Consider the following 26,206-nt stretch of genomic DNA (forward strand, 5'->3'; position numbering starts at 1 on the left):
TGGAATGATTGTAAGGTCACTAAGGTGTCTTATCCTTTTGTGTATATTATTGTTCGAATTCTCAAATTGTTCATGGAAAGAAAAACGCAGGCACTTGAATGTATCTTTGTCTGAATTTGTACCACAACTTTATATCTTTGTTGAGATAAAATCATAATTACAAAACTAATAATTGCATTGCCCACTAAGTAGTAGAAAAGGTTGTGAATGGGAGAACAAAAGAGCACTAACCTTCTACAAGACGTTCATTGCTTCTACTTATTAAATAGGCAAAAGGACAAGTTGAGTTTAAGACAAGGATTGCTAATTTTTCTGTCTGAGGCTTTGTCCTAATATATCATGTTAGTCTGTATAATAAAAGCCAAGCCCTATATAGCTTGCTAAAATAGGCTAACCTTTGGCTTGTATCCTATTGAAAGGGAAAAATTAATCACATATTTTCACGAGAAATTAACCTGTGGGTTCTGGTAGGATACCCCTTAAGATCACAAGGTCACGTTTGAAAATTGCCCTATGTGACACCAGGTTATTTTTTAAATTTTAAAACAACAGCAATTAAAATAACAAATTTTTAAATATTTTTAAAGATCCCAGGTACTTTTAAAAGAGACATCAGGTCACAAGGGCAACCGCTAAACCTGTCGGGTTACATGTCAGATTTGACCATGTTGAAGCCACATCCTGTGTTGTGAACAGGAATGCCAGGTCAAAATGCACTTCAGGTGAGAGAAATGCCCCTGGCTTTTAACACTCTTGACCCTAGTTCAGGACTGACTGTCAGTAAGATTAAAGTTACCAAAAGGTCAAAAACCCACAGAAATTAGGAAAACAATGAGCACAACAAGGGACCTCAGTCATTTGCCATTTAATGTCACATTAGTAAAATGCTTTCAAACTTATGATTAATACTTTTGAGATGACTGTCTCAAACAAATTATATGTTTACAATAGCATGCAAGGCCACATATACAAATATAGCTCCCACAACTTTTGTTGTGTTGCAATTCACCATTTATAAAGCATACCCTCAAATGTGATTGGCTAACAATCTCCTAAACAACAGATATTTGACCAATGGTATAATGTTACTTTCATATATGTGTACAAACCTTTGGTTTTTTTTTTAAATGAGAAATTATAGAGACAAAAAGATGTCCAAGCAACAATTGACGCTGACTTTTGTAAAACATTTTAATTCTCAAAACCTTTGTATGCATGTTAACTATAATGAATAAATTATATCACAGAAATGAAAAAAAGTTAGTGGTATATGAAGAAACATGTAATGAATAAGTTAATATTAAAATGTATGTTAAAACATTGCACATGATTTGGTTGTAAAACATAAACATTCAAAATAATAATAAAGGTAGGAAAAAAAACATATAAAATCTATATCGCATATAGAAACAAGGTGTTATTATGTGTAAATTATTGGTATTTTTTTAGTGTAAAATTATACAAACAAAGTATATTACGTAATATTAATAGTATAAATAATAAGGACTAAAAAAATCTGGACTTCATTGATGGTTCCTTGAATATAGAAAAATGAAATTTAGCAACTGAATCCACTTGACAATTTTTTTTACAAACCCATTTTTCTATTTTTAGTACAAATTGTACAACTAAATATTTTGACCTTGTGGTACACCAAGTATAATATTTCACATCTTTATGTGATTGTTTGTGATAAAGATACATAGATGTTCTGATAACTTGTCCATTTAATATTTTATATGCACTACCTGAGTTTATGTATAATGCATCTATAAAATCGTCTATACTTATTTTGAATCAGGGTTAGAATGTTAAAAACATAATATAAGATTATTGTATTGAAATATGGCACACTTTACAATTATGTAGTACATAATGGCACAATAAAAATGACAATATGTAAATGATCAATTCAAAATGTCCAGTAAAAAGTTATTAATTTAATGTAATGACAAAATGATAGAAAAAGTTTAACACTACAAAAAATAAAATATACATAAACAGATTGTCAACAATAATCACCCATCAACTAACAACTTTAACAAACTTATGGTGACATCTAGTATAAGAAGATCTTCATCTACCACACTGAAATAACCATTTTTCATAAATACCGCTACATTGATATCCTGCTAAATCATACAATCTTACAATTTCATTTTCTTCTACACAGACAACACATACCGATACATTATATAAATATTAGTTACAATTTAATCAATCTGTCCCATACTCTACAACACGTCATTCTAATTGTCATGGGAGATAACCCTGTAAATAGTCAAATGCTGCCTTGATGTTTACACTTTAAAGATGTTATTTATATATCATCTGGAAGTGAAGGGAGCTCTGCATCTTTCGGTTCTGTTGCATCAATTCTAACACCTGAAACATAAAAGTACATTTGAATTAGATTGCAAGGATGTTTTTTATTTGCATATAGCACCCTAACAACCAAATTTCTTTCCCTATCTTAAGGAGAATTTAACCTCTCAGACATATTTGATGGGATTATATCTGTAAAGTTAAAGGTCAGGTAAACATTTACAACATATTTTTTACAGGTATATCTTTCATTCTGACTTACCAAAAACAAAATTTTTGAATCATTAAAAAAAATACATTATCAATGGCGCCTCATTGAATAATCCCTATTTAATTATATCAAGTTTATTCTTATCTTATACATGTTATGCATGTATTCCAATACTTTGTTAACAGAGAATGACTTTAAATTTGTTTGCTTGAAATAAAAATAATACTTACCTAAATATGTAGGAAATCTAGGACTCCCTGAGTTTGTATATTCCTGGAATTTGTATGTAATGATGGACCCAATTTTAGGTGGTTTTCTGTGGTCTTTGTCTGTCATACTAAAATAGTGTGAATACAGGTATTTTAAATTATTCACATGCACAATGTATGAAGGCATTGAAAACAAAATATAGAATCTATAAATCACAAATATATCACATTGAAAAAAGAATATTGTATAAACCAAGGTGTGAGAGTAACATAGAAATTACCAAATTCTTTCAAAATCAGGATGAAATTTCTCTTTTAAAAAATATATGTCTATATGGATTAAATTGTGTTCCTGGTTGCTGTCTCATTGACCTTTGTCAATCAACTGTCAACATTTACTCATACTTATAGGAAAATAGTACTCATTTCATCTGCCAATTACAGTTAACAAAAGAAAATATCATAGTTACCCAGATCCAACTTTAAAAACTTTTCCACATTCCATCTTGCATCTTAAAGCTCCAACAGCCCCTGTAAAACGACCTTTTCCAGGATCGTAACCAATGACAACTGCCTGAAAATTACAGAAATAATGAGTAAATATTATGAACATTTAGATATAATTAGTTTTTCATGTAACCACTATGTGTCTATTTGATTTAATACAAGTTGATGTAACTATAATCCAATAATTTGAATCCATTAATTATTTCTACACATTTATATATGCTAAATTTAGAAGTAGACTATTGTTCATTTGTTTCATGGCTATGTTTTGTTCATTTGTTTCATGGCTATGTTTTGTTCATTTGTTTCATGGCTATGTGTTGTTCATTTGTTTCATGGCTATGTGTTGTTCATTTGTTTCATGGCTATATGTGATGTTCATTTGTTCATGGCTATATGTGTTGAAAGTTGCTGTCTCACCAATATTCCTATTATTGTAAATAGATAAAATGACAACCAGTAATATCAAATAATTCACATCAACTAAACAATATAATATACCTCTGCATCATAAAATTTCTTGAGTTTGAGTAATGTTTTAGATCTACATCTCTCGTACACAGATCCTGGCTGTCTTATCATCAGACCTTCTCCTCCCAGTTTTATCATCTTTTTCAGATCATCCTCTAATTGTTGTTTACTGGTACATTTATACTGATCAACAAATTCAGCATACTGAGGCCTGGAAATATTAGCAACATTTTTGAAAGAATGTGTAATGTAGAAAATTATATAGATTTTTTTTTTTATTATATATATAAATTTCAGTAAATAATCATAAACATTTGTTTTTTTTTAATGCTTAAATTAGAAATTGTATACAAATGCAAAAAAATGGGATAAATAATTCCTATTACCGGTAATTGTTCGATTTAACACGATTAGTCCTTGCAATCCATGTTTATCACTTTTCAATCAGGCAAAGGGATTTTAAAGTTTTGTTAGGATCTACAATATTTTCTCTGTACTGTTCATTAGGTGGAAGCTGGAATTTTAGTTCAATTCAAATTCATAGTAACTTGTCCTTTACTATAATTGTTTTATACTTTAATGTGAAAACTTACTTATTTGTATCAAACCAATCTTTCACTGTCTTTGTTCTCTTTTCAAAAGTATCTTTCCCCATATTTGGTGAATCAAAAACCTATAAAAAATATGAACAATATTTGTCAAATGATATCTTAGAGCTACTTAAAAAGCAGCATTTATATATTCATGAAGGCACTACATATGAAATATGTATCAGTGATCAAGGTCTTAATGGCTTTCTTTAAGCCAATACTAAGTTGTACCTATTAATAACTTTCAATCTGTATATCACAGAATGCACTCTTTTATTGAACATATCGTTCAATAAAAGAGTGCATTCCACTTCATTTTAAATTCCCTAACTTTTTTTTGTGAAAGTCCTTGCTGATGATTTTTAAATTTCATGTACCTAACTTTAAAGTTAAATAATTACAATTTTCTAGCAAGTTTTATATCATATGTTAACTTGAATAAACATAAACAAAATAATAAACCTACACAGTATTTTATCTTATAATAAACCTGCACAGTATTTTATCTTATAATAAACCTGCACAGTATTTTATCTTATAATAAACCTACATAGTATTTTATCTTATAATAAACCTGCACAGTATTTTATCTTATAATAAACATACACAGTATTTTATCTTATAATAAACCTACACAGTATTTTATCTTATAATAAACCTGCACAGTATTTTATCTTATAATAAACATACACAGTATTTTATCTTATAATAAACCTACACAGTATTTTATCTTATTCCAGTCAGCACACTCAGCATTCTTCACAACTTTTATTGTCTGCTGAAATTTCTTTCGTCCTCCAAATAATTCACCATCTAAATGAAAGTCTTTTGGCAAATCCTAAAAATTGAATTACAGCGGTTAATTTTTTAAATAAAAAAAATTCCTTACATGTTGCTTCTTTACCAAGTTGAATGAAACAAAGTAAATGATAAGATTCAAGCACAAAGACGTGAAATAACAATTGCAAATATGTTGCACAAAAAAGAACCCTGTACCACCCGCTTAAATGATAAAAAATAATGTTGTCCATGAAATAGCAACCCACAAAAAATTAATGACATTGTGATAAATCTTCTGATATTTGGAAATAGTAAATTTTATTATTACCTTTGTAAACCATTTTGGTGCATAAAATGGGTTTCCTAGCCTTGAATAGAAACATCTGAAAAACAAAACAAAATAATAGTTATATATACATACTGGGTAATTCATTATATTTTATACAAGTTTATTTCAATATTTTACAGATTTTATCATCATTTAAGTTGGTTGTTGGTGAAATTTAATTTGGTTTCTAATTTTTTTTCTCAATTTCATAAATATTTTGTTTTTTGTACATTGTTGAAATTTGATTGTGGACAAAAGACAAGAAACTGACTAAAGAAATTAATATCTTACTTTCCATTCCAAAATGCTCTGACTCCATCCAACTTTTCACTTATCCACCATCCAACTGGATCACTACAATTTCTAAAGAGAAAAAATGTTTACTTTAAATTGGTCACAATTTGAAATTAGACTTAACAAATTCAATCAGGAATATACAAATCTGATTCCTTTATGGTATTAAATTTTCAGTAAAGCATTTAAATCATCTTAGAATCATAAAGAAAATACTTTGTTTCTTAATTGTTATTTTATGAACAATGCCTTTCCATACATGTATATGATTAAATGGAAATGTTTAGTATATTTCAATGAGAACTTAACAATCTAACATCACATAAGAAATATACTTATAAAGGTCAACATATACAATCCTATTAAAATGGTAGTAAGAATACAACACAAATTATCTCCCTTTTTGTAGTTGTAATATTTAATGACCTCTCTCATAATAATACTTACTTTGCTTCATATTTATGAGCCAGCAGAAGACTTATCGTTATATGTTGGAAACGTTGACTTGGTTCAACAGGTTTTCTTTTTTCCACAGGAAGTTGTCCAATTCTGGCCTTTTCAAAGTTATCACCAAGATATTCCCTCAAGTGTTTACATGTTCTCTTATTTGTAGCATTTTTCTGTATTTTCCATCCAATACATCTGTTAAAATAAGTAATCAGAGAGAAATTAAACCAGGTAACTTCATTAAAAATAAAATGAAAAGAGGCTATTACATGCATGTTTATGTGAAATTTATAACAACTTCAAATCTGTATGTTAAGATTCTCGGCAGAACTATCATGTAGATTTGATGAACACATTTTTAATAAAGAAAATAAACAAACTTTTTAGCTATGAGTTTTAATGCTTCAAAATTAAAATTTAGCTTTTTATCAGGTAAGCTTTGTTTTAAAAAAAAAAATTTCACATTTCTAACTTTTCAATTTACATCTTTACAATTCTACAAAAATTTGTAAGACTAGTGAATTTACATCTCTACAATTCGATTCCCACAACATGAACAGGTGAAAACTTACGTGCATGTGTAATCACTACCGAGCTTTTTCAGTCGGTAACCACCAGTTAAACTAACTTGAACTCCTTCCTCGAGTTTCTTTGCCGGTTTTGGACGGGAACTTTTTCTGCCATCACCAGGATGTCTGTACTGTTTACGATGGTTTGGATCTTTTCTGTAACATTCATCCCAATACTGACATTTAGGAATATATACATCTTCACTTGAACCTGAAGCAACAGCATCATCATCTTCATCCATCTTTGAATCACCACTTCCTGTTTCCTGTACAAAATAATTTATAGAATCTAATGTAAGCCTACTGTGTGGTCCACAGCATCGACAACAAAGTGATCTACGCACAGCATCTGCAACAAAGTGATCCATGCACAGCATCTACAACAAAGTGATCCTTGCACAGCATCTACAACAAAGTAATCCATGTACAGCATCTATAACAAAGTGATCCATGCACAGCATCTACAACAAAGTGATCCATGCACAGCATCTACAAAAAAGTGATCCATGCACAGCATCTACAACAAAGTGGTCCATGCACAGCATCTACAACAAAGTGATCCATGCACAGCATCTACAAAAAAGTGATCCATGCACAGCATCTACAACAAAGTGGTCCATGCACATTATCTACAACAAAGTGGTCCATGCACAACATCTACTATATTAAAGGGGTCCGGGGTCCACAACATCTAATATAAAGGGGTTCGGGGTCCATAATATCTAATATAATGATAATGTATTGGACACAGAAGATATCTTTAACATAGAAAGTTATTTCAAAACAAACAAACAAGGAATCTGATGTTCAGTAGTTGTCGTTTGTTGATGTGGTTCATAAGTGTTTCTCGTTTCTCATTTTTTATATAGATTAGACCGTTGGTTTTCCCGTTTGAATGGTTTTACACTAGTAATTTTTTGGGGCCCTTTATAGCTTACTGTTCGGTATGAGCCAAGGCTTCGTGTTGAAGACCGTACTGTGACCTATAATGGTTTACTTTTATAAATTTTGACTTGGATGGAGAGTTGTCTCATTGGCACTCATACCACATCTTCTTATATCTATTTACATTGAAAAATGTTACATAATGACTTATTTGAATAGAAATACAAAGAATGTTTATTGTTACTATATATAGCTATTCAACTTGATATTCAAATACAATATTCTACTTTTGATCCGATGATGTCTTTCGTCAATTCTATGGTTGACATTCAGCATCATTGGAAATGTTGAGTGCTTGTGTAAGATTTATAGCTATCAACAAATAGCAATTAGTATTGATGATTCACATCAAAACATAGTTGGATAGCTAATTAGCTGATTACAGGATCTAATTCTAAATCTACCTTTGCAACAGAAACAGTTTTAGATCGTAATTTCTTCACCGGTGGTGGTGATGGTTCATCATCTTCATCATCACTGATAGCATGTGTCCTATTTCTCTTTAATTTAGGTTTTGTCTCTATTGTTTCATCATCCATTAAGATATCTGTGTCACTTTTCTTTAATGTTGGTTTGCTGACTGTCTCATCTTTCATTTCTACATCTGTATAAAATGTAAATTTGTTTATAAAAAAAATGTTTTTATACTCTGACAGGGTAAGGAAATAACATATCACTAGAAACAAATGAAACTATGCATTCCACTGGGGTGTATTTCTTGTTTCCTTGGAAATGGATATCATGTTAAATCATAGATCAATAGAACAAATTTATACAAACTGACTGGTTAATATAAGGAGATTTACTTATGACAAGTCATCAATATTGGACAAGTGATAAAACCAGAATAATTCATATTCATTTAAAATTTAACTTGAAATGTTTAATGAACCCTAAATGTTTAATTGTATGTGTCAATATAATAAATATTATATATATTACTGTGGATTCATTATTATTTCGTTGGATACTAATTTTCGTGGGTTTCGTGGGAACAGGTGAACCACGAATTTAGAAGTTCAATGAATTACAATCATTCCATTTACGCAGACATTGGCAAAACCAAGAAATCAAATATCCACGAAAAATGCAAGTTTTCGTACCAACGAAAATAAATGAATCCACAGTATATACATAATATACATGATAATATACATGATATACACACCAGCATTTTTTTGTTTTGCTTCCTCTTTATCACCAGGATGGAGGTAATCTCTTTTGTGGGCAGGATCTTTTCTGAAACATTTCTCCCAGTATTTACATTTTTCCTTTTTATGTGGTGCCATCTCTATCCTGCAAAATATCATTTATATACTTTCGTTTTATAGATTTTAAAAACTGCTTTATATATTCAGATATTTGGGACAATAAGTTTTTATTGTAACATTTGGAACTGGTCACTGTACATGCTTCATTCTACAGCTGATATCAGCATATATTATATTGTGTGTGTTTGTGTGTACTTTAAGTTTTCATTTGATAAACGATTAACTGTTTAGTGATTAAATTGTTACATGTTATTGTCCTTAAAATAATTTTTCAATAGTTCAGATGTTTTAGTATACCGTGAGCTAGTGTTTTCTGTTTCACAGGGACGTCAATTATGCTTTCGTATGCAAAACTTGTCAGTTTTATAGAAAAAATAACATCATGTTTGTACATGTTGACAACGCCCACATTCTTTAATGGAAAAGTATAAGAGTAACTCGAAAGACCGGATATTTGTTATATTTTGGAAAAAGGAACCAAAACATCACAATATTCCGAATGTACTAGTTCGTCTTCTCCCAACTTCAAATTAGATTTCTCCCAACTTCAAATTATATTTCTCCCAACTTCTAACTCGTTTTCTCTCAACTTCAAACTCGGGTTTTCCCTCAAAATTAACACTCGTTTTCTCTAAACTTCAAATTTTTCATGTACTCTGTCAAATATTGCACCATTCTTACCCGAAATCCATTAATTATAAGTTTTATACAAAGGTAAAAAACAAAAGAATATTTTATTCGCCAATCGTACACTGTATATAGAATGTATAGCACAAATCTCCCTTTTTAGCTCACCGGGGCCCGAAGGGCCCCATGTGTGCTTATGCAATCACTTGGCGTCCGTCGTCGTCCGTCGTCTGTCGTCGTCTTCTGTCGTCGTAAACTATTTCAAAAATCTTCTCCTCTGAAACTACTGGGCCAAATACCTTCAAACTTTAACTAAATGTTCCTTAGGGTATCTAGTTTATAAATTGTATCCGGTGATTTGATCCATCGACAACATGGCCGTCATGGCTAAAAATAGACTATAGGGATCAAATGCAGTTTTTGGCTTATATCTCAAAAACTAAAGCTTTTGGAGCAAATCTGACATGGGTTAAAATTGTTCAATTGGTCAAGATCTATCAGCTCTGAAATTTTCAGACGAATCGAACAACCCATTGTTGGGTTGCTGCCACCGAATTGGTAGTTTTCACAAAATTTTGCAGTTTTTTGTTATTATTTTGAATATTATTATAGATATATATATAATGTTCAGCAAAGTAAGATCTACAATAAAGTTAATATGACAAAAATTGTCAATTGACCCCTTAAGGAGTTATTGCCCTTTAAAGACAATTTTACACAATTTGTTCATCAAGTTTGCTAACATTTAAAAATCTTCTCCTCTGAAATACAGGTGAGCGATTCAGGCTCTTGAGAGCCTCTTGTTAGCTCACATTGCCAAAAGGCCAAGTGAGCTTTTCTCATCACTTGGCGTCTTTCGTCCGTCTTCGTCGACTGTCGTCGTTATCGTCCGTCGTCCTTTACTCTGAAACTACTGTGCCAAATTCAACCAAACTTGGCCACAATCATCATTGGAGTATCTAGTTTTACAAATGTGTCCGATGACCCCGCCTGCCAACCAAGATGGCCGACATGGCTAATAATAGTACATAGGGGTAAAATGCAAGTTTTGCGTATTATTTTGAAAACCGCTATGAAAAGAGAAAATCTGACAAGGGCAAACATATTAAAAATGTTAAGCTCTACCTATTGTTTATTTAGATCAAAACTGTCAGACGACTTCTTGTAAAAGTTATTGCCCTTAGAGGATGCATTTTACCATTTTTAAAAATGTTTGCCTATTATCTCGAAATTATAATAGATAGATAGAAACTTTGAGTAGCAAAAATGATCAGCAAGGTAAGAGCTACAATATAAGTCAACATGGCCGAAATCTTCAGTCGACTCAGCCTTATTGGAGTGCACGTGACTGCCTTGTAATGACGATATTTATAATTTTTTTGCGTTTTTGCCTTATATCTTAAAAACTGTAATATAAAGATAGAAACTTTAAATAGGAAAAATGATCAGCAATACAAGATCCACAAATAAGCCATTATGGCCGAGATCTTCAGTAGACTCACTATTGGAGTTATTGCCGTTTAATGATTATTTTTAATGTTTTTTGTCTATTATCTTGAAAACTATAATAGATAAATAGAAACTTTAAACAGGAAAAATATCAGCAGGATATGATCTACAAATATGCCAACATGACTGTAATTGTCAGTTAACACTTAATAGGGTTATTCCCCTTTAATGATGATTTTTTACTAAAAAGTGGCCATTGTTGAAGATCCAGGTGAGCGACACAGGCTCTTAATTTAGAGCCTCTAGTTTCTATAAAATATTTACATGCGCATCCAAAAGTGGCAAAGTAATCAGTTTATTTATGGTGGCCGTGTAATTGCAGAAGATCAGGTTAACTGTCATAAGTGTCATATTAGAATTGGTGATAAAAAAAGATAGTCCATATATAAAAATAAGAAGATGTGGTATGATTGCCAATGAGACAACTCTCCACAAGAGACAAAATGAAACAGAAATTAACAACTATAGGTCACCGTACGGGTATCGACAATAAACAAAGCCCATACCACATATAGTCAGCTATAAATTGCCCGAAATGACAAATGTAAAACAATTCAAACGAGAAAACTAACGGCCTAATTTATGTACAAAATAATGAACAAAAACAAATATGTTACACAGCAACAATGACAACCACTGAATTACAGGCTCCTGACTTGGGACAGGCACATACAGACTCATCAGATGGATACAAATAGAAATACATCTAACAAAAACACAGAGTGGAAGTGGCAGGGTACTTATACACCCCTACAACAAAAAGACACTAAGTACAGATCTTAGAGTACTCACAGTTACTGACAGCTAGTTCAAAGCCAATAACAACTAATAAAAATGCGTCATATGTTTGTTTGTTTTTTTTTACTGGTTACTATGAATGATTGAATAAAAACAAATTGAAGTATGAGGGTGTGGATGGGGGTTTACAGAATAGAGAAAAAAGGGCAAAAAATATAAAGAATAGAGAAAATTGGACACAAAAAATCAAGAATAGAGAAAAATGAGGTGCTAAAATATAAAGAATAGAGAATAATGGGCAAGAAGTATAAAGAATAGAGAAAAATTATTTAAAAAATTAAGGAATACAGAAATGAATGACCCCCCCCCCCCCCCCCTCCTCCATACCCTCAAGCATTAGTTTTGATCGATAGTATAAATTTCATATCCTTTAAAAAAGAACCAAGCAGAGTATTTCCAGCATATTGTGATGGAGGCTAAATGTGCTCCTGTCAAACTGACACAGATTTTCTGTTAGTGTTGTGAATGATGAATTATCATTAACAGGTAAAATTGTTTATGAATTCTACAGATGAAAAGATTAGTGATTATGTGACTACCAGAAAATGGGTACCTCATGCATGTCTTTCTTATAACTGATGGAACAGGTTAAAAATATACATTAAAACCTGTCTAACCGACACGCCTTTGCAGGTATCATAAAAATTCAAAGTATCTTCAAACAAGTAGTGACTGCAAATCAGATCTGAAAACTGCTTACAGGGTACAACTCAGAAAACTGCTTACAGGGTACAACTCAGAAAACTGCTTACAGGGTACAACTCAGAAAACTGCTTACAGGGTACAACTCAGCATAATAAAATGAGAAGATACATAGGGGCAATAAACAAGAGGTTCTAAGGAGGTCTGTGTTTTTGTTTGATGTTTTTTCTGCTTTGTATCAATCTGATGGGTTAAGCCCTTTTAAACTGATTTTTATACTAGTAGTTTGTTCTTAAGTTGTACTGTTACACATCTGCCAAAGGTTTAACTCCAGTTAGGGGAGGGCTGGCGCCTTCAAAAATGTTAAACTCCGCCACATTCTAATGTGCCTGTTCCAAGTCAGGAACCTGTAGCTCAGTGGTTGTCGTTGGTTTATGTCTGTCATATTTGTTTTTCGTAAATTGTTTTGTTATAAATTAGGCCGTTAGTTTTCTCAACTGAATTGTTTTATATTGTTCTTGTCGGGGCCAGTTATATAGCGTAAGCCGACTATACGGTATGGGTTTTTTCTCATTGTTGAAGGCCGTACGGTTGCCTTCCTATAATTGCTCACATCCACTTCATTTGAACTTTAGGAGAGTTTCATTGGCAATGATACCACATCTTCTTATTTTTATATTGTATAACTCACCTAGGTCTATGTATCTTCAAAATGGGGCATTCCCCAACAATGTAGACTAGAATACAATTCATGACTAAAATCACTTTATTTTATCTTGTATTGCTGATATTTTTTTCTTTTTGATATCTCCATCTTCTAAAGAATATGTCCTAAACACAAACAAATCGTAAAAATAAAAATAAGTCATTAACGGGCAAACACTACTATAAGAAGACAGCTCAGTGTACTCTTCCAACTATGCTGACCTGTTTGCAGGTATTACCTTGCTGATAATGTCTGATCTTTTAATAATACTATTTGAAATAATAGGCAATACACAAAAAGTTGGCAAAATCATCATTCAAGGGCAAGAACTGACGATTTTGGCAATGTCAACCTACTTGCAGATCTTGTTTTGCTGATCATGTTAGCAATTCAAAGTTTTTCTATCTATTATAGTTTTCAAAATTAACTGCGAAGATGCAAAAAAAAAATGTAAAAATCACCATTACACTGCGATATCTCGGCTCCTGTTACTAGTTGACTGTTACTTTGGATACATTGAATTATTTGTAGATCTTGTCTTGCTGATCATTTTTGCTTTTTACGTTTCTCTCTATTTGTTATTAAAATGAAACAAAAAATGGTTACATTAGTAATTTAAGGGCAATAACTCCTTTAGAAGTTGTCTAAAAATTTTGATGTAAATGCACAGATCTCAACATTCTGAACAATTCTGCCAATGTCAGATTTTCTCTATAAATAGCGGGTTTCAGGATAATAGACAAAACCCCATGTTATATTTTTAGCCATTTCAGACATGTTGGTTGGCAGGATCAAACACATTTTTTAAATCATATACCCCAATGTTGATTGTGGCCAAACTTGCTTAAATTTGGCCCAGGGGGACGACAGTCATCATATGATAGACCAGGTGAGCTAAAAACTATAAGTCCAATAAACTATGATTTCGGCAAAACTTGGCTTAGTTGTAGATCATCTTTGCTATTTAAAGTGTTTATCGTTTGTAGTTTTCAAGATAATAGGAAAAAATGCACAAAATTGGTAAAAATCGACATTAAAGAGCAAGTACTCCAAAAAAGGTGTGAACTGACGACTTCAGCCTTCTTGACTTATATGAAGATCTTGTTTTGCTGATAATTTTGGCTATTTAAAGTGTCAATCTATCTTTTATAGTTTTCAAGATAATAGACAGAAACACAAAAATGGGTAAAACTCATCATTAAAGAGCAATTACTCCAATAAGGCGTCGGCTGACGATTTCTGCTATTTGAGTTATGTGTAGATCTTGTCTTGCTGTTTATATATTTATATATGCTTATTTAAGTTTCTATCTATTTCTATTATAAATTTAAGATACAAGACAAAGACCCCAAAAAAAAGAAATGGGTAAAAATCACCACTAAAGGTCAAAAACTCTATTAAGGAGTCATCAGATGATTTCTTCCATAAGACTTAATTGTAGATCTTGTCTTGCTGATAATTTTTGCTTATCTAAAATTCTACCGATATAGTATAATTTGTAAGACACAAGGCAAAAACGCCAAAAAATGGTTAAAATCATCATTAAAAACTCCCAATAAGGAGTTGTCTGACGATTTCAGCAATGTTGTCATATATGTAAATCTTTGTTTGATGATCATTTTTACTATTCAAAGTTTCCCTCTATCTATAATAGTGAAGATATAAGTCAAAAATGCAAAAAAATTATAAAAATCTTCATTTAATGGCAATAATTACTACAACAAATTGTCTGACAGATGTAAAAGACAATAGGTAGATAGATCCCAACATTTTCAACAATTCTACACTTGGTCAGATTTTCTCTATCTATAGCGGTTTTCAAGATAATAAACAAAACTTGCATTTTACCCAAATGTTCTAGTTTTAGCCATCGGACACCTTTTCATGGCCCAGCAACAAAGTTGTTGAGGCCATATAGTTTTACCCGTATCCATCATTCAGCAATGAACAGTTATAGACTTTTTTCTAAACGCCTTAACATATTGAGCTGAATTTTAGAATGTGAGTCTACTATAATGAGTTACAGATCGAGTTTACGTTTGGTTCCGCTCCGCTGCATGATTTTTGGAGAAATTATGGCCTTTGGACTTTGAAAATTTCATGAAAATAGCAGTTATACAGACTTTTTTCAATACACCTTCACATATTGAGCTGATTTTTAGAATGTGAGTCTGCTATGATGAGTCACAGATCGAGTTTAAGTTTGGTTCTGCTCCGCTAATTTTTGCTGAAACAACAGGCTTTGCACTTTGAACATTTTGTGAAAAAAACAGTTATACAGACTTTTTTCTGAAGGCCTTCACATTTTAAGCTGATTTTTAGAATGTGAGTCTACTATGATGAGTTACAGATCAAGTTTATGCTTGGTTCCGCTCCAATGAATTTTGCTGAAATTACAGGCTTTGGACTTTGAAAATTTTGTGAAAATACATTTGTAACAGTTATACACACTTTTTTCTAAACGCCTCCACATATTGAGCTGATTTTTAGTATGCAAGTCTACTATGATGATATACAGATTGATTTTAGTCTGATTTGTGCCGAATTTGTGGGCTTTTGACATTGAAAATTTCGTGAAAATAAAAGTTATACAGACTTTCATTCTCAAATTTCCACTCCTAAAAATGACTTCAAGCATTTTTTGCGAGCAGGGGCCAGTTTTTTCACTAGATACCCAAATGATGATTGTGGCCAACTTTGGTGAAATTTTGCCCAGTGGTTTCAGAGGAGAAGATTTTCGTAAAAGTTAACTGACGATGGACGCCCTATGATGAGAAAAGCTCACTTGGCACTTTGGGCTAGGTGAGCTAAAAACAGACAACACCATGTCCAAAAAGAGAAATGAGGAAAAGAAAATAGCAATATTAAACAAAACACTACACTGAATACTAAAGATAAAACAACAGGAACCTGACTTAAAACTGGTGGTGAACTTAGTGCTCAAGAAGGATAAGCAGTTCCTGATCCACTAGTGGCACCTGTCATGTGACTCATTACAAGTAAGATAAAATGCTCCGCAGGGCGCAGCTTGATACGACCGCAGAGGTCGAACCCTGAACAGTTGGGGGAAGTATGGACACAACATTCAAGCTTGATACAGCTTTGCATTTGGATTGTGATTAAATATTTGACACAGCATAGGTTTCTAACACAGAATGAATGTGGTCTAAGAACTTAAAAATTTTAAATTGGATATTCACCTATTATGGTCCAATATCCAAAATCTAAATACATGGTTAGATTCAGCATATCAAAGAACCCCAAGAATTCAATTTTTGATGAAATCAAACAAAGTTTAATTTTGGACCCTTTTGACCTCAATGTGGACAAAGTTGATAACGGGGCCCAAAAATCAAAAATCTAAATACATGGTTAGATTCAGCATATCAAAGAACCCCGTATATTCAATTTTTGTTGAAATCAAACAAAGTTTAATTTTGGACCCCGATTTGGACCAACTTGAAAACTGGGCCCATAATCAAAAATCTAAATACATGTTTAGATTCAGCATATCAAAGAACCCTAAGAATTCAATTTTTGTTAAAATCAAACTAAGTTTAATTTTGGACCCTTTGGACCTTAATGTAGACCAATTTGAAAAAACGGAACCAAAAATCAAGAATCTAAATACACGGTTAGATTCGGCATATCAAAGAACCCCAATAATTCAATTTTTGATGAAATCAAACAAAGTTTAATTTTGGACCCTTTTGACCTCAATGTGGACAAAGTTGATAACGGGGCCCAAAAATCAAAAATTGAAATACATGGTTAGATTCAGCATATCAAAGAACCCCATATATTCAATTTTTGTTGAAATCAAACAAAGTTTAATTTTGGACCCCGATTTGGACCAACTTGAAAACTGGGCCCATAATCAAAAATCTAAATACATGTTTAGATTCAGCATATCAAAGAACCCTAAGAATTCAATTTTTGTTAAAATCAAACTAAGTTTAATTTTGGACCCTTTGGACCTTAATGTAGACCAATTTGAAAACGGAACCAAAATTTAAGAATCTAAATACACGGTTAGATTCGGCATATCAAAGAACCCCAATAATTCAATTTTTGATGAAATCAAACAAAGTTTAATTTTGGACCCTTTGGACCTCAATGTGGACCAATTTAAAAACGGGGCCCAAAATCCAAAAACTAAATACACGGTTAGATTCAGCATATTAAAGAACCCCATGAAATAAAGAATAAAACCCCATTGAAATTGGTCAAGAAATAAGCAATTTATAGGAAGTATCTTCTTTTGCACAATCCTGTGCTATTAAATATTTCTTGCTATTGCGCAATACTGTACAATTGACAATTTCTTGCTATTGCGCAATATTGTGCTATTGGATATTTCTTGCTATTGCGCAATACTGTGCAATTGAAGATTTCTTGCTATTGCGCAATACTGTGCAATTGAAGATTTTTCTATTGTGCAATACTGTGCAATTGAAAATTTCTTGCTATTGCACAATACTTATTATATAATAATTTACACATCCTGTTTGGTGTGTATCTCCTACCATATCATTATTATTTGATTTTAAATATAAATCAGAAATAACCAACTTAAAATGGAAAATTTTAAAAGAAACAAAAAAGGAAAAAAAGAAAAAAAAGGGAAAAAAAATAAATCCCCCCCCCCAAATTTTTTGAACCCCTATTATGATTCATCACCCCCAAACTCAATCCCAGCCTTCCCTTTGTGGTATGGTACCTTGCAGTACAATTTCAGAGAGATCCATACACTTGAACACAAGTTATTGTCTGGAAACTAGAAAAAAATGTGTTTTTTGGCCCCTTTTTGGCCCCAAATTCCTAAACGTTTAGGGCAATTACCCCCAAACTCAAACCCAGCTTTCCCTTTGTGATATGGAACCTTGTAGTACAATTTAAGAAAGATCCATACACTTACACACAAGTTATTGTCATGAAACTAGAAAAATGCTTGTTTTTTGCCCCTTTTTTTGCCCCTAATTCCTAAAATTTGGAGGCAATTACCCCCAAAATCAATCCCAGCATTCCTTTAGTGATATGGAACCTTGTGGTACAATGTCAGAGAGATCCATACACTAACACACAAGTTATGTCTGGAAGTTACAAAAATGCTTATTTTTGGCCCCTTTTTGGCCCCTAATTCCTTTACTGTTATTACCATAACCCCCAAAATCAATCCCAACCTTCCTTTTGTGGTATTGAACCTTGTGGTAAAATTTCATAAAGATCCATTCACTTAAACTAAAGTTAGAGTGCGAAAACAAATGTGTCTTCGGACGACGCCGGACGACGACGACGACGACGCCAACGTCATACCAATATACGACCACAAAAATTTTTTTGCGGTCGTATAAAAATGATAAGAAGTCCCTTTCAGTGATGTCACAAATGTGGAGGGATTCTTAGGTACAACAAGTTGAATATATGTATGGTCATCAGTGATACAGATAATTCTTAATGGTATAATACTGTTCTAGACCAAATATCAAATTATTCCTTATTACTGAAGCTGAGATAAAATGAAAGACAGAAAAATTACATGCTCAGTAGGTATTAAGTAATGTCAAACAGTATGTGCTTGCCTGGCAGATCAAAAAATTGTTTATACGTTACAACTCAAAATAAAAGAGTTCTAGACAACATATCAATTCATACATTAACACAGAGGCAGAAAAATATACGGCAAAAGTTTGGAACTGATGTCAGTTGTGAGTGGGGGTATCATATGGTACTTTTTGGCTGAAAAATGACAAAAGTCATCATGAAAGACATTGCTTTATTTTCCCCATATCATAGGTATAATACAATTTATTACTTTGGTATAAACAAATCTGACATGATAAGAGCATTGCTTCATAAAAATAAAAACATATATTTTCATTGTTGGTCCCTCAATCACAGCTGCAATATTCAATGCATGTTGGTGTAAAATAATCTATGAACTATAAGGAATACAAAAATATCGGCAAGCAACATTTTATCCATTCAACAGATTTCAAAGCATTAAATTACTATTTGTAAAATGAGAAAAGTGTTGTTTCAAATATCAAAATGGATATAACTTTGATGTCTATGTTAAAACTCTTCCACTCACAATATTTTGCAGTTTTAAATTTATGGTTTAGAATATTAGCTCCCTGTCCCAATTATGCCCAGTGGACAGGGCATAATTTAAAAAAAATATATTTATCTACATAACCCCAAAGTACATGCTGGAAAATGGCCACAAACAAAAACATGTCAGAATATTATCAATCAAATGCATAAATAGGTAACCTGCGAAAAGGCGGTGTATTTTAATTTTTCAGATATAAACACATTGAAAAATTATAGCACATGATTGTTTCAACATCTCTTAAAAAAATATGAATCTTATAAGTGAGATATATTTTTCCAAAATGTTTTGTAGTAAAACTTGTGTTTTATAGTTTTTAGAGCAACATTGTGTTGGAGTTGTGTATTAACTGTCAGACCTAGTCCATATGGAATTTATTCATAATAGTACTAATCGTCCTTCCCTTAATAGTACTAATCGGCCTTCCCTTAATAGTACTAATCGTCCTTCCCTTAATAGTTCTAATTGGCCTCCCCTTAATAGTACTAATCGTCCTTCCCTTAATAGTACTAATCGGCCTTCCCTTAATAGTACTAATTGGCCTTCCCTTAATAATACTAATCGTCCTTCCCTTAATAGTACTAATCAGCCTTCCCTTAATAGTACTAATCGGCCTTCCCTTAATAGTACTAATTGGCCTTCCCTTAATAGTACTAATCGGCCTTCCCTTAATAGTACTAATCGGCCTTCCCTTAATAGTACTAATCGGCCTTCCCTTAATAGTACTAATTGGCCTTCCCTTAATAGTACTAATCGGCCTTCCCTTAATAGTACTAATCGGCCTTCCCTTAATAGTACTAATCGTCCTTCCCTTAATAGTACTAATCGGCCTTCCCTTAATAGTACTAATCGGCCTTCCCTTTGCCTATATCACACCTCTGATTACTGTGTTATTCTCATATCACAGCTATGGGAAGTGAGCAGACATTATTAGCACTGTCACAATGACTGAGGAGAAGTTATCAGCAATTATAAAATGTGTGAGGAGACATTATCAAGCTTACCTTCGTCAAGCTTAAAACTGTTTAAGGGAGGGGAAAAGGATCATTCATATAACAATTAACTGATTATAGTGATTTGTATGTAAAGATATTGTAAAAGTTAAGCCACTTGACATAATGTGAAGCTTTGTTGCTCATTCGCTATGCTCACTCATCAAATATGTTCACATTATAGCTTGCAGCTGATATTTTATGATATCAATGTGTAGAAAACCTGATAATTTATAGTATTCTATACATATAAGACTGCGGGAAATTTAGACCTTGACATATGGCAATAATTTTTATATGATTCACACATGTCACATGAATTCAAGTCACCATAAGTTATGAAAGCAGCCTGGTGTATCAGAAAATACCCTGTTGGAAAAAATCAATTCCTAAAGTACTGGTAACAAATCATAGTTAACAATTTCTATTTATACAAATCATATCCTAATCATCTCCCAATAAAAAGCTTATTTAATGTGATTTATACAATTTGTTTGAATTCTACATGCTGATTTCTAATATAATTCTTAAGCAAACATAAACAACCTAGCTACAATATTATATTGGCGTCCAGTGGCAAATATTTCATGTATATTCAGGACGACAAAATTATGAATTGTGAATCTATCCAAATTTCAACACTGTCATGCATAATCAAAAGACTCTAGTGTTATACTCTACAATAATGTAAATATTGCAAACAAATATTTATATTTATACAATAAGGTGAATGAATCGCAGTGGAAAACACATTTTTGCATAATTTGTAGTTAAACAAGTAAATTCAAAAGAAAACAATGGACCGGGTCATAGCAAGGCATAATTTGTAAACTCAAATTGAGGCACTTTTAAATTAGCAACACTAGAATGTATACATCAGGTTTTATGTAATTTTCAAGTGTAATAAAAACAAATGCAACATAATTTTATAAAGGATTTCAACACATATATCATTAATGATACAGTAACATTTAACAGATAAAACAATATTAACAGATAAAAAATAATTAATATTTAATCTCCATACTACAAACAGTTGAATGGATCAAATGTCTACTTCTTAAATCATTTACACAATATTTATTAAAATAAAATAAATTCAAATTCAAAGCATTCCCAAGAATTTGCAAGGAAATGTTACATATTTCAACATTTCGGGATATTTATGTTTTTTTAAAAATAAATGTTACATTTATCTTTTTAAAGTATTGGGGATGTTCTCAAGACCCAAGTTAACACAACACACATCAACTACCCTATATTTGTGCAGCATTAAATAACACACACAAGACAGTACAAATCACTAAATCTTTTTAAATCTTTTGAAACACCATCAAACATAAAACAACACTTTTGTGCCAAATACAAACAAAATGTATATGAAGGAGAAAGCAAACAAACAATGAATGTTTGTATACAATGCATAAACATGAATTAGAAAGCAATCTGACAATAAAAAAATTAATGAGGTTTAACTCTATTGAACAAAAATAAAATGCTCCACTGGGTGCAGCTTGATACAACTGCAGAGGTCGAACCCTGAACAGTTGGGGCAAGTTTGGACACAACATTCAAGCTTGATACAGCACTGAATTTGGATTGTGATTAAATATTTGACACAGCATAGGTTTCTGACACAGAATGAATGTGGTCTAAGAACTTAAAATTTTTTAATTGACCTATTCAAAACATATCATTATTATTTGCTTTTATATATAAATCAGAAATAACCAATTTAAAATGGAAAATTTAAAAGAAAAATAAGGAAAAAAAAAAAACCCAAAATTTTTTGAACCCCCTTATGATTCATCACCCCCAAACTCAATCCCAGCCTTCCCTTTGTGGTATGGTACCTTGCAGTACAATTTCAGAGAGATCCATACACTTGAACACAAGTTATTGTCTGGAAATTAGAAAAATGCTTGTTTTTTGGCCCCTTTTTGGCCCCAAATTCCAAAACGTTTAGGGCATTTACCCCCAAACTCAAACCCAGTTTTCCCTTTGTGATATGGAACCTTGTAGTACAATTTCATAAAGATCCATACACTTGAACACAAGTTATTGTCTGGAAACTAGAAAAATGCTTATTTTTTGCCCCTTTTTGGCCCTTTATTCCTAAACATTTTGGGCAATTACCCCCAAACTCACTTCAAGCTTTCCCTTTGTGATATTGAACCTTGAAGTACAATTTCAGAAAGATCCATACACTTACACACAAGTTATTGTCATGAAACTAGAAAAATGCTTGTTTTCTGCCCCTTTTTTTGCCCTCAATTCCTAAAATTTGGAGGCAATTACCCCCAAAATCAATCCCAGCATTCCCTTTGTGATATGGAACCTTGTGGTACAATGTCAGAGAGATCCATACACTAACACACAAGTTATGTCTGGAAGTTACAAAAATGATTATTTTTGGCCCCTTTTTGGCCTCTAATTCCTTAACTGTTGGTACCATAACCCCCAAAAATCAATCCCAACCTTCCTTTTGTGGTATTGAACCTTATGGTAAAATTTCATAGAGATCCATTCACTTAAACTAAAGTTAGAGTGCGAAAACCAATGCGTCTTTGGACAACGATGACGACGACGACGCCAACGTCATACCAATATACGAACGAAAAATTTGTTTGCAGTCGTATAAAAATATAGTATTTACCCGTCAACTAACCTACAAACAATTCATATATCAATGTTTTAATTGAATGAAATGAAAGCTAAATGAACCTTTATCTCATTCCCCTAATTACTGATAGTTTCTTTATTCTATATTTCATTTTAATAGAGATAATTTTGAATATTTACACCATGATGTCATTAAACATAATTACATATCCTGCATACAGCTTTTGTGGGAAAAATTTGGTTGATTAATTAGGGAATCACTGAAGCATGACTAGAGTGGACCCCCTCTTAGGCAGTCAGTGGGCCCTCCTTCTGAAAAATTCTGGATCCACCACTGTAAACAGAGGCCAAATGGGGAAAGACCACTCTCCTAAATTATTGAAAGCTATTATTTTGCATTAGCCATAACAGATATGGAACATCTATAATCACAAATAATAAGGAATCCAAAGTATTTTCTGACAGTCATAGGTTTAAAAGCAAATCAAAGGATATACAATAATTAAAATTTGCCGTCATTCAAAATCTTTCATGGATGAAGACAGAAGATGTAATTTACACCTATTTGATATAAAAATACATCTACATGATATACATAAAATTTAACATAAAAACAAAAACATAACAACTTCAAGTAAATGCTATTGTATGAGACAAAGACTTCAAATGTTGTAAACGAATAACACTAATTAATCTTCTTTAAAATAGCAATGAAAATAAATTGAAGTTTTCCCTTTGTAAAGATTATAATAAATTCAATATTCTATTATGGCACACCAATTTCGACTAGTAATTCATAATTACTACAATAACCCTATTGAATTTACAAATTTAGTATGTGTCGCTGTATTACATGTATTACAAGTATATTCATTTCTTATATAAAGACCATTTAGATCTTAAGAAAAAGCTAGTTTGCATTTCCAATAATAAAAACATTGATCTACACCTGTACATTACATTGATGAAACTTCAAAAATCCAACAGGTATTTGTGTTCTTGATTCAAATATATATATGTGATATTCAATAAATGATTCAATATTAAGAACAACATATCTTATTTTGATAGAATTGAATGGTAAAATAATGTTGCTGTTTTTGTTACCTCCCTTTTCATTCCTAATTTTTATTCATTAACTCCCTTTTATTTCCATTATTTTTGTTATCTCCCCTTCATTTCCAATTTTTAATGCTTATCTCACCCTTTATTTACAAAAATTGTCAATATCTTCCCTTTACATATCTATTCCATTTTGTTCTGAACAATAAACATGATAAAAAGAAAAGAAGAAGAAAGGTATACATCAATGAGACAGCAACCCAGAAACACATCTAACCAAAAGACATCTAAAGGTCAACATACAGTCTATCAAAGATCTACATGACATTTTTCAAAAATATAAAAACACATTTTTTTAGCAATGTGACACCCATAGATTTGACATAAATAATTGACTAGATTATGATTCAAAGCTTGGATTTGGAAGATAAATTACGATATATATAAACTTGTATAAATATAGATATATCTATTGACACTTGTAACATTCCACAAATCCAGAACTGTGGTGGAGCTTCTCGTACTATAAAATAACCAGTCTTAAAAACATCTCCACATGTCCAAAATCCTACCATCTTCTTACTGAAAAATAAGTAAAATCATATAACTGAATAATTGCAAACTATAATAGTAAAATATATATAACTTCCCACACTTCAATAATGAGTCATGTAGGTAGTTAATAGGAATTCATGATGCTTATTGTAATCTATGAAAATCTCAATATATCCATCATTTCCAGAAACTTTGTAATGGAATAAAAATAACTGAAGAACAGTAAAAGTGACGCTACCCAAATTTGAACTTGATCTGAGTTTTATGGTAATAAGCATTGTGTGTAAGTCTCATAACATTTGGTTGAGGCTAACTTAAGTAGAGAACAGAAACTAAATATTCAGCAATTTTTCTATTTGTAAACACGCATATCTCTAGAACGGTTGTGTATAAGTTTTATAACATTTGGTTGAGACAAACTAAAAAATTCAGCAATTTTTATGTTTATAAAGGGACATAACTCAAGAATGGTAAAAGTGTCGCCACCAAATTTCGTACTTAATCTGTATTATGTAGTAATAGGCATTGTGTATAAGTTTCATAACATTTGGTTGAGGCAAACTAAAGTTAGAAAACGGAAACAAAAAATTTGTACTTGATCTTAGTTTTGTGGTAATGAATATTGTGTATAGGTTTCATAATGTTTGGTTGGGGCAAACTTAAGTTACAGAATGGAAACTAAAAATTTTGCAATCTTTCGATTTATACAGGGGCATAACTCAATAATGGTTAAAGTGACACTACCCAAATTCAACTTGATCTGTGTTTTATCAGTGGAAGTCAAAATTAAACATTGCATTGTATAAAGCATTGATTGTAGTTGATTCAACTATAATCATGGACAAAGGAAGATAACTCCGATTCTAAAAATTACTAGATATTTAGAAGAAAATAAAAATTTTGTAATTTTTCCATTTATAAAGGGGCATAACTCTAAAACAGTTAAAATGACGCCACCAAAATTCAAACTTGATCTATGTTTTGTGGTAATAAGCATTGTGTATAAGTTTCATAACATTTGGTTGAGGCAAACTTAAGTTAAAGAACAGAAACTAAAAATTTTGCAATTTTTCCATTTATAAAGGGGCATAACTCTAGAACCGTTGAAGTGACGCCATCAAAATAATTCAAACTTGATCTGTGTTTTGCGGTAATAAGCATTGTGTATAAGTTTCATAACATTTGGTTGAGGCAAACTTAAGTTAGAGAACAGAAACTAAAAATTTTGCAATTTTTCCATTTATAAGGGGGCATAACTCTAGAATGGTTAAAGTGACGCCACCGAAATTCAAACTTGATCTGTGTTTTGTGGTAATAAGCATTGTGTATAAGTTTATAACATTTAGTTGAGGCAAACTCAAGTTAGACAACGGAAACCAATTTTGGGACGTACGGACGGACGTACGTACATACGTACAGACGGACAAGGGTAAAACTTAATGCCCCCACCGCTATGGCAGGGGCATAAAAATTGTTGCTACAAAGTTGTGTTGGAAGGCATTTATCAGGTTCTCTACCCAACTATTCTGGATATAGTTTGGATAGACAACTGTCTGCAGTTGAGGACTGTGTGTTGCCCACATTGAATTATACTTCTATAGATATAAGAAGATGTGGTATGAGTGCCAATG

At 31.9% G+C, this 26,206-nt stretch overlaps 2 protein-coding genes across 5 annotated transcripts in view; both read right to left on the reverse strand.

Moving 5' to 3' along the window:
- Nucleotides 1–26,206, reverse strand: part of LOC127701603 (solute carrier family 66 member 2-like) — an 86,284-nt gene that overhangs the window by 23,799 nt on the left and 36,279 nt on the right. For 3 of the 4 annotated variants that reach the window (XM_052205561.1, XM_052205562.1, XM_052205560.1), the window contains one exon: nucleotides 18,992–24,602. In XM_052205561.1, coding sequence (XP_052061521.1) covers nucleotides 24,428–24,602 — 175 coding nt within the window. In that variant the 3' untranslated portion in view covers nucleotides 18,992–24,427. Of the gene's footprint in view, nucleotides 1–18,991; nucleotides 24,603–26,206 lie in introns of those variants that run through there. The other variant, XR_007982123.1, reaches the window with a different exon arrangement.
- Nucleotides 850–9,355, reverse strand: LOC127701598 (uncharacterized). The gene is made up of 13 exons (XM_052205551.1): nucleotides 9,245–9,355; nucleotides 8,845–8,972; nucleotides 8,081–8,280; nucleotides 6,735–6,997; nucleotides 6,163–6,357; nucleotides 5,713–5,784; nucleotides 5,422–5,476; nucleotides 5,032–5,151; nucleotides 4,317–4,396; nucleotides 3,754–3,934; nucleotides 3,216–3,319; nucleotides 2,767–2,873; nucleotides 850–2,385 (listed from the first exon to the last, which is right to left on the reverse strand). Exons 2-13 carry the CDS (start codon nucleotides 8,963–8,965, stop codon nucleotides 2,321–2,323), a joined length of 1,563 nt encoding a protein of 520 aa, XP_052061511.1. The 5' UTR covers nucleotides 8,966–8,972; nucleotides 9,245–9,355; the 3' UTR covers nucleotides 850–2,320.

This window comes from Mytilus californianus, unplaced genomic scaffold, assembly GCF_021869535.1.
Source record: "Mytilus californianus isolate M0D057914Y unplaced genomic scaffold, xbMytCali1.0.p SCAF_5, whole genome shotgun sequence".
In the NCBI taxonomy this organism is placed as follows: Eukaryota; Metazoa; Mollusca; class Bivalvia; order Mytilida; family Mytilidae; genus Mytilus; species Mytilus californianus.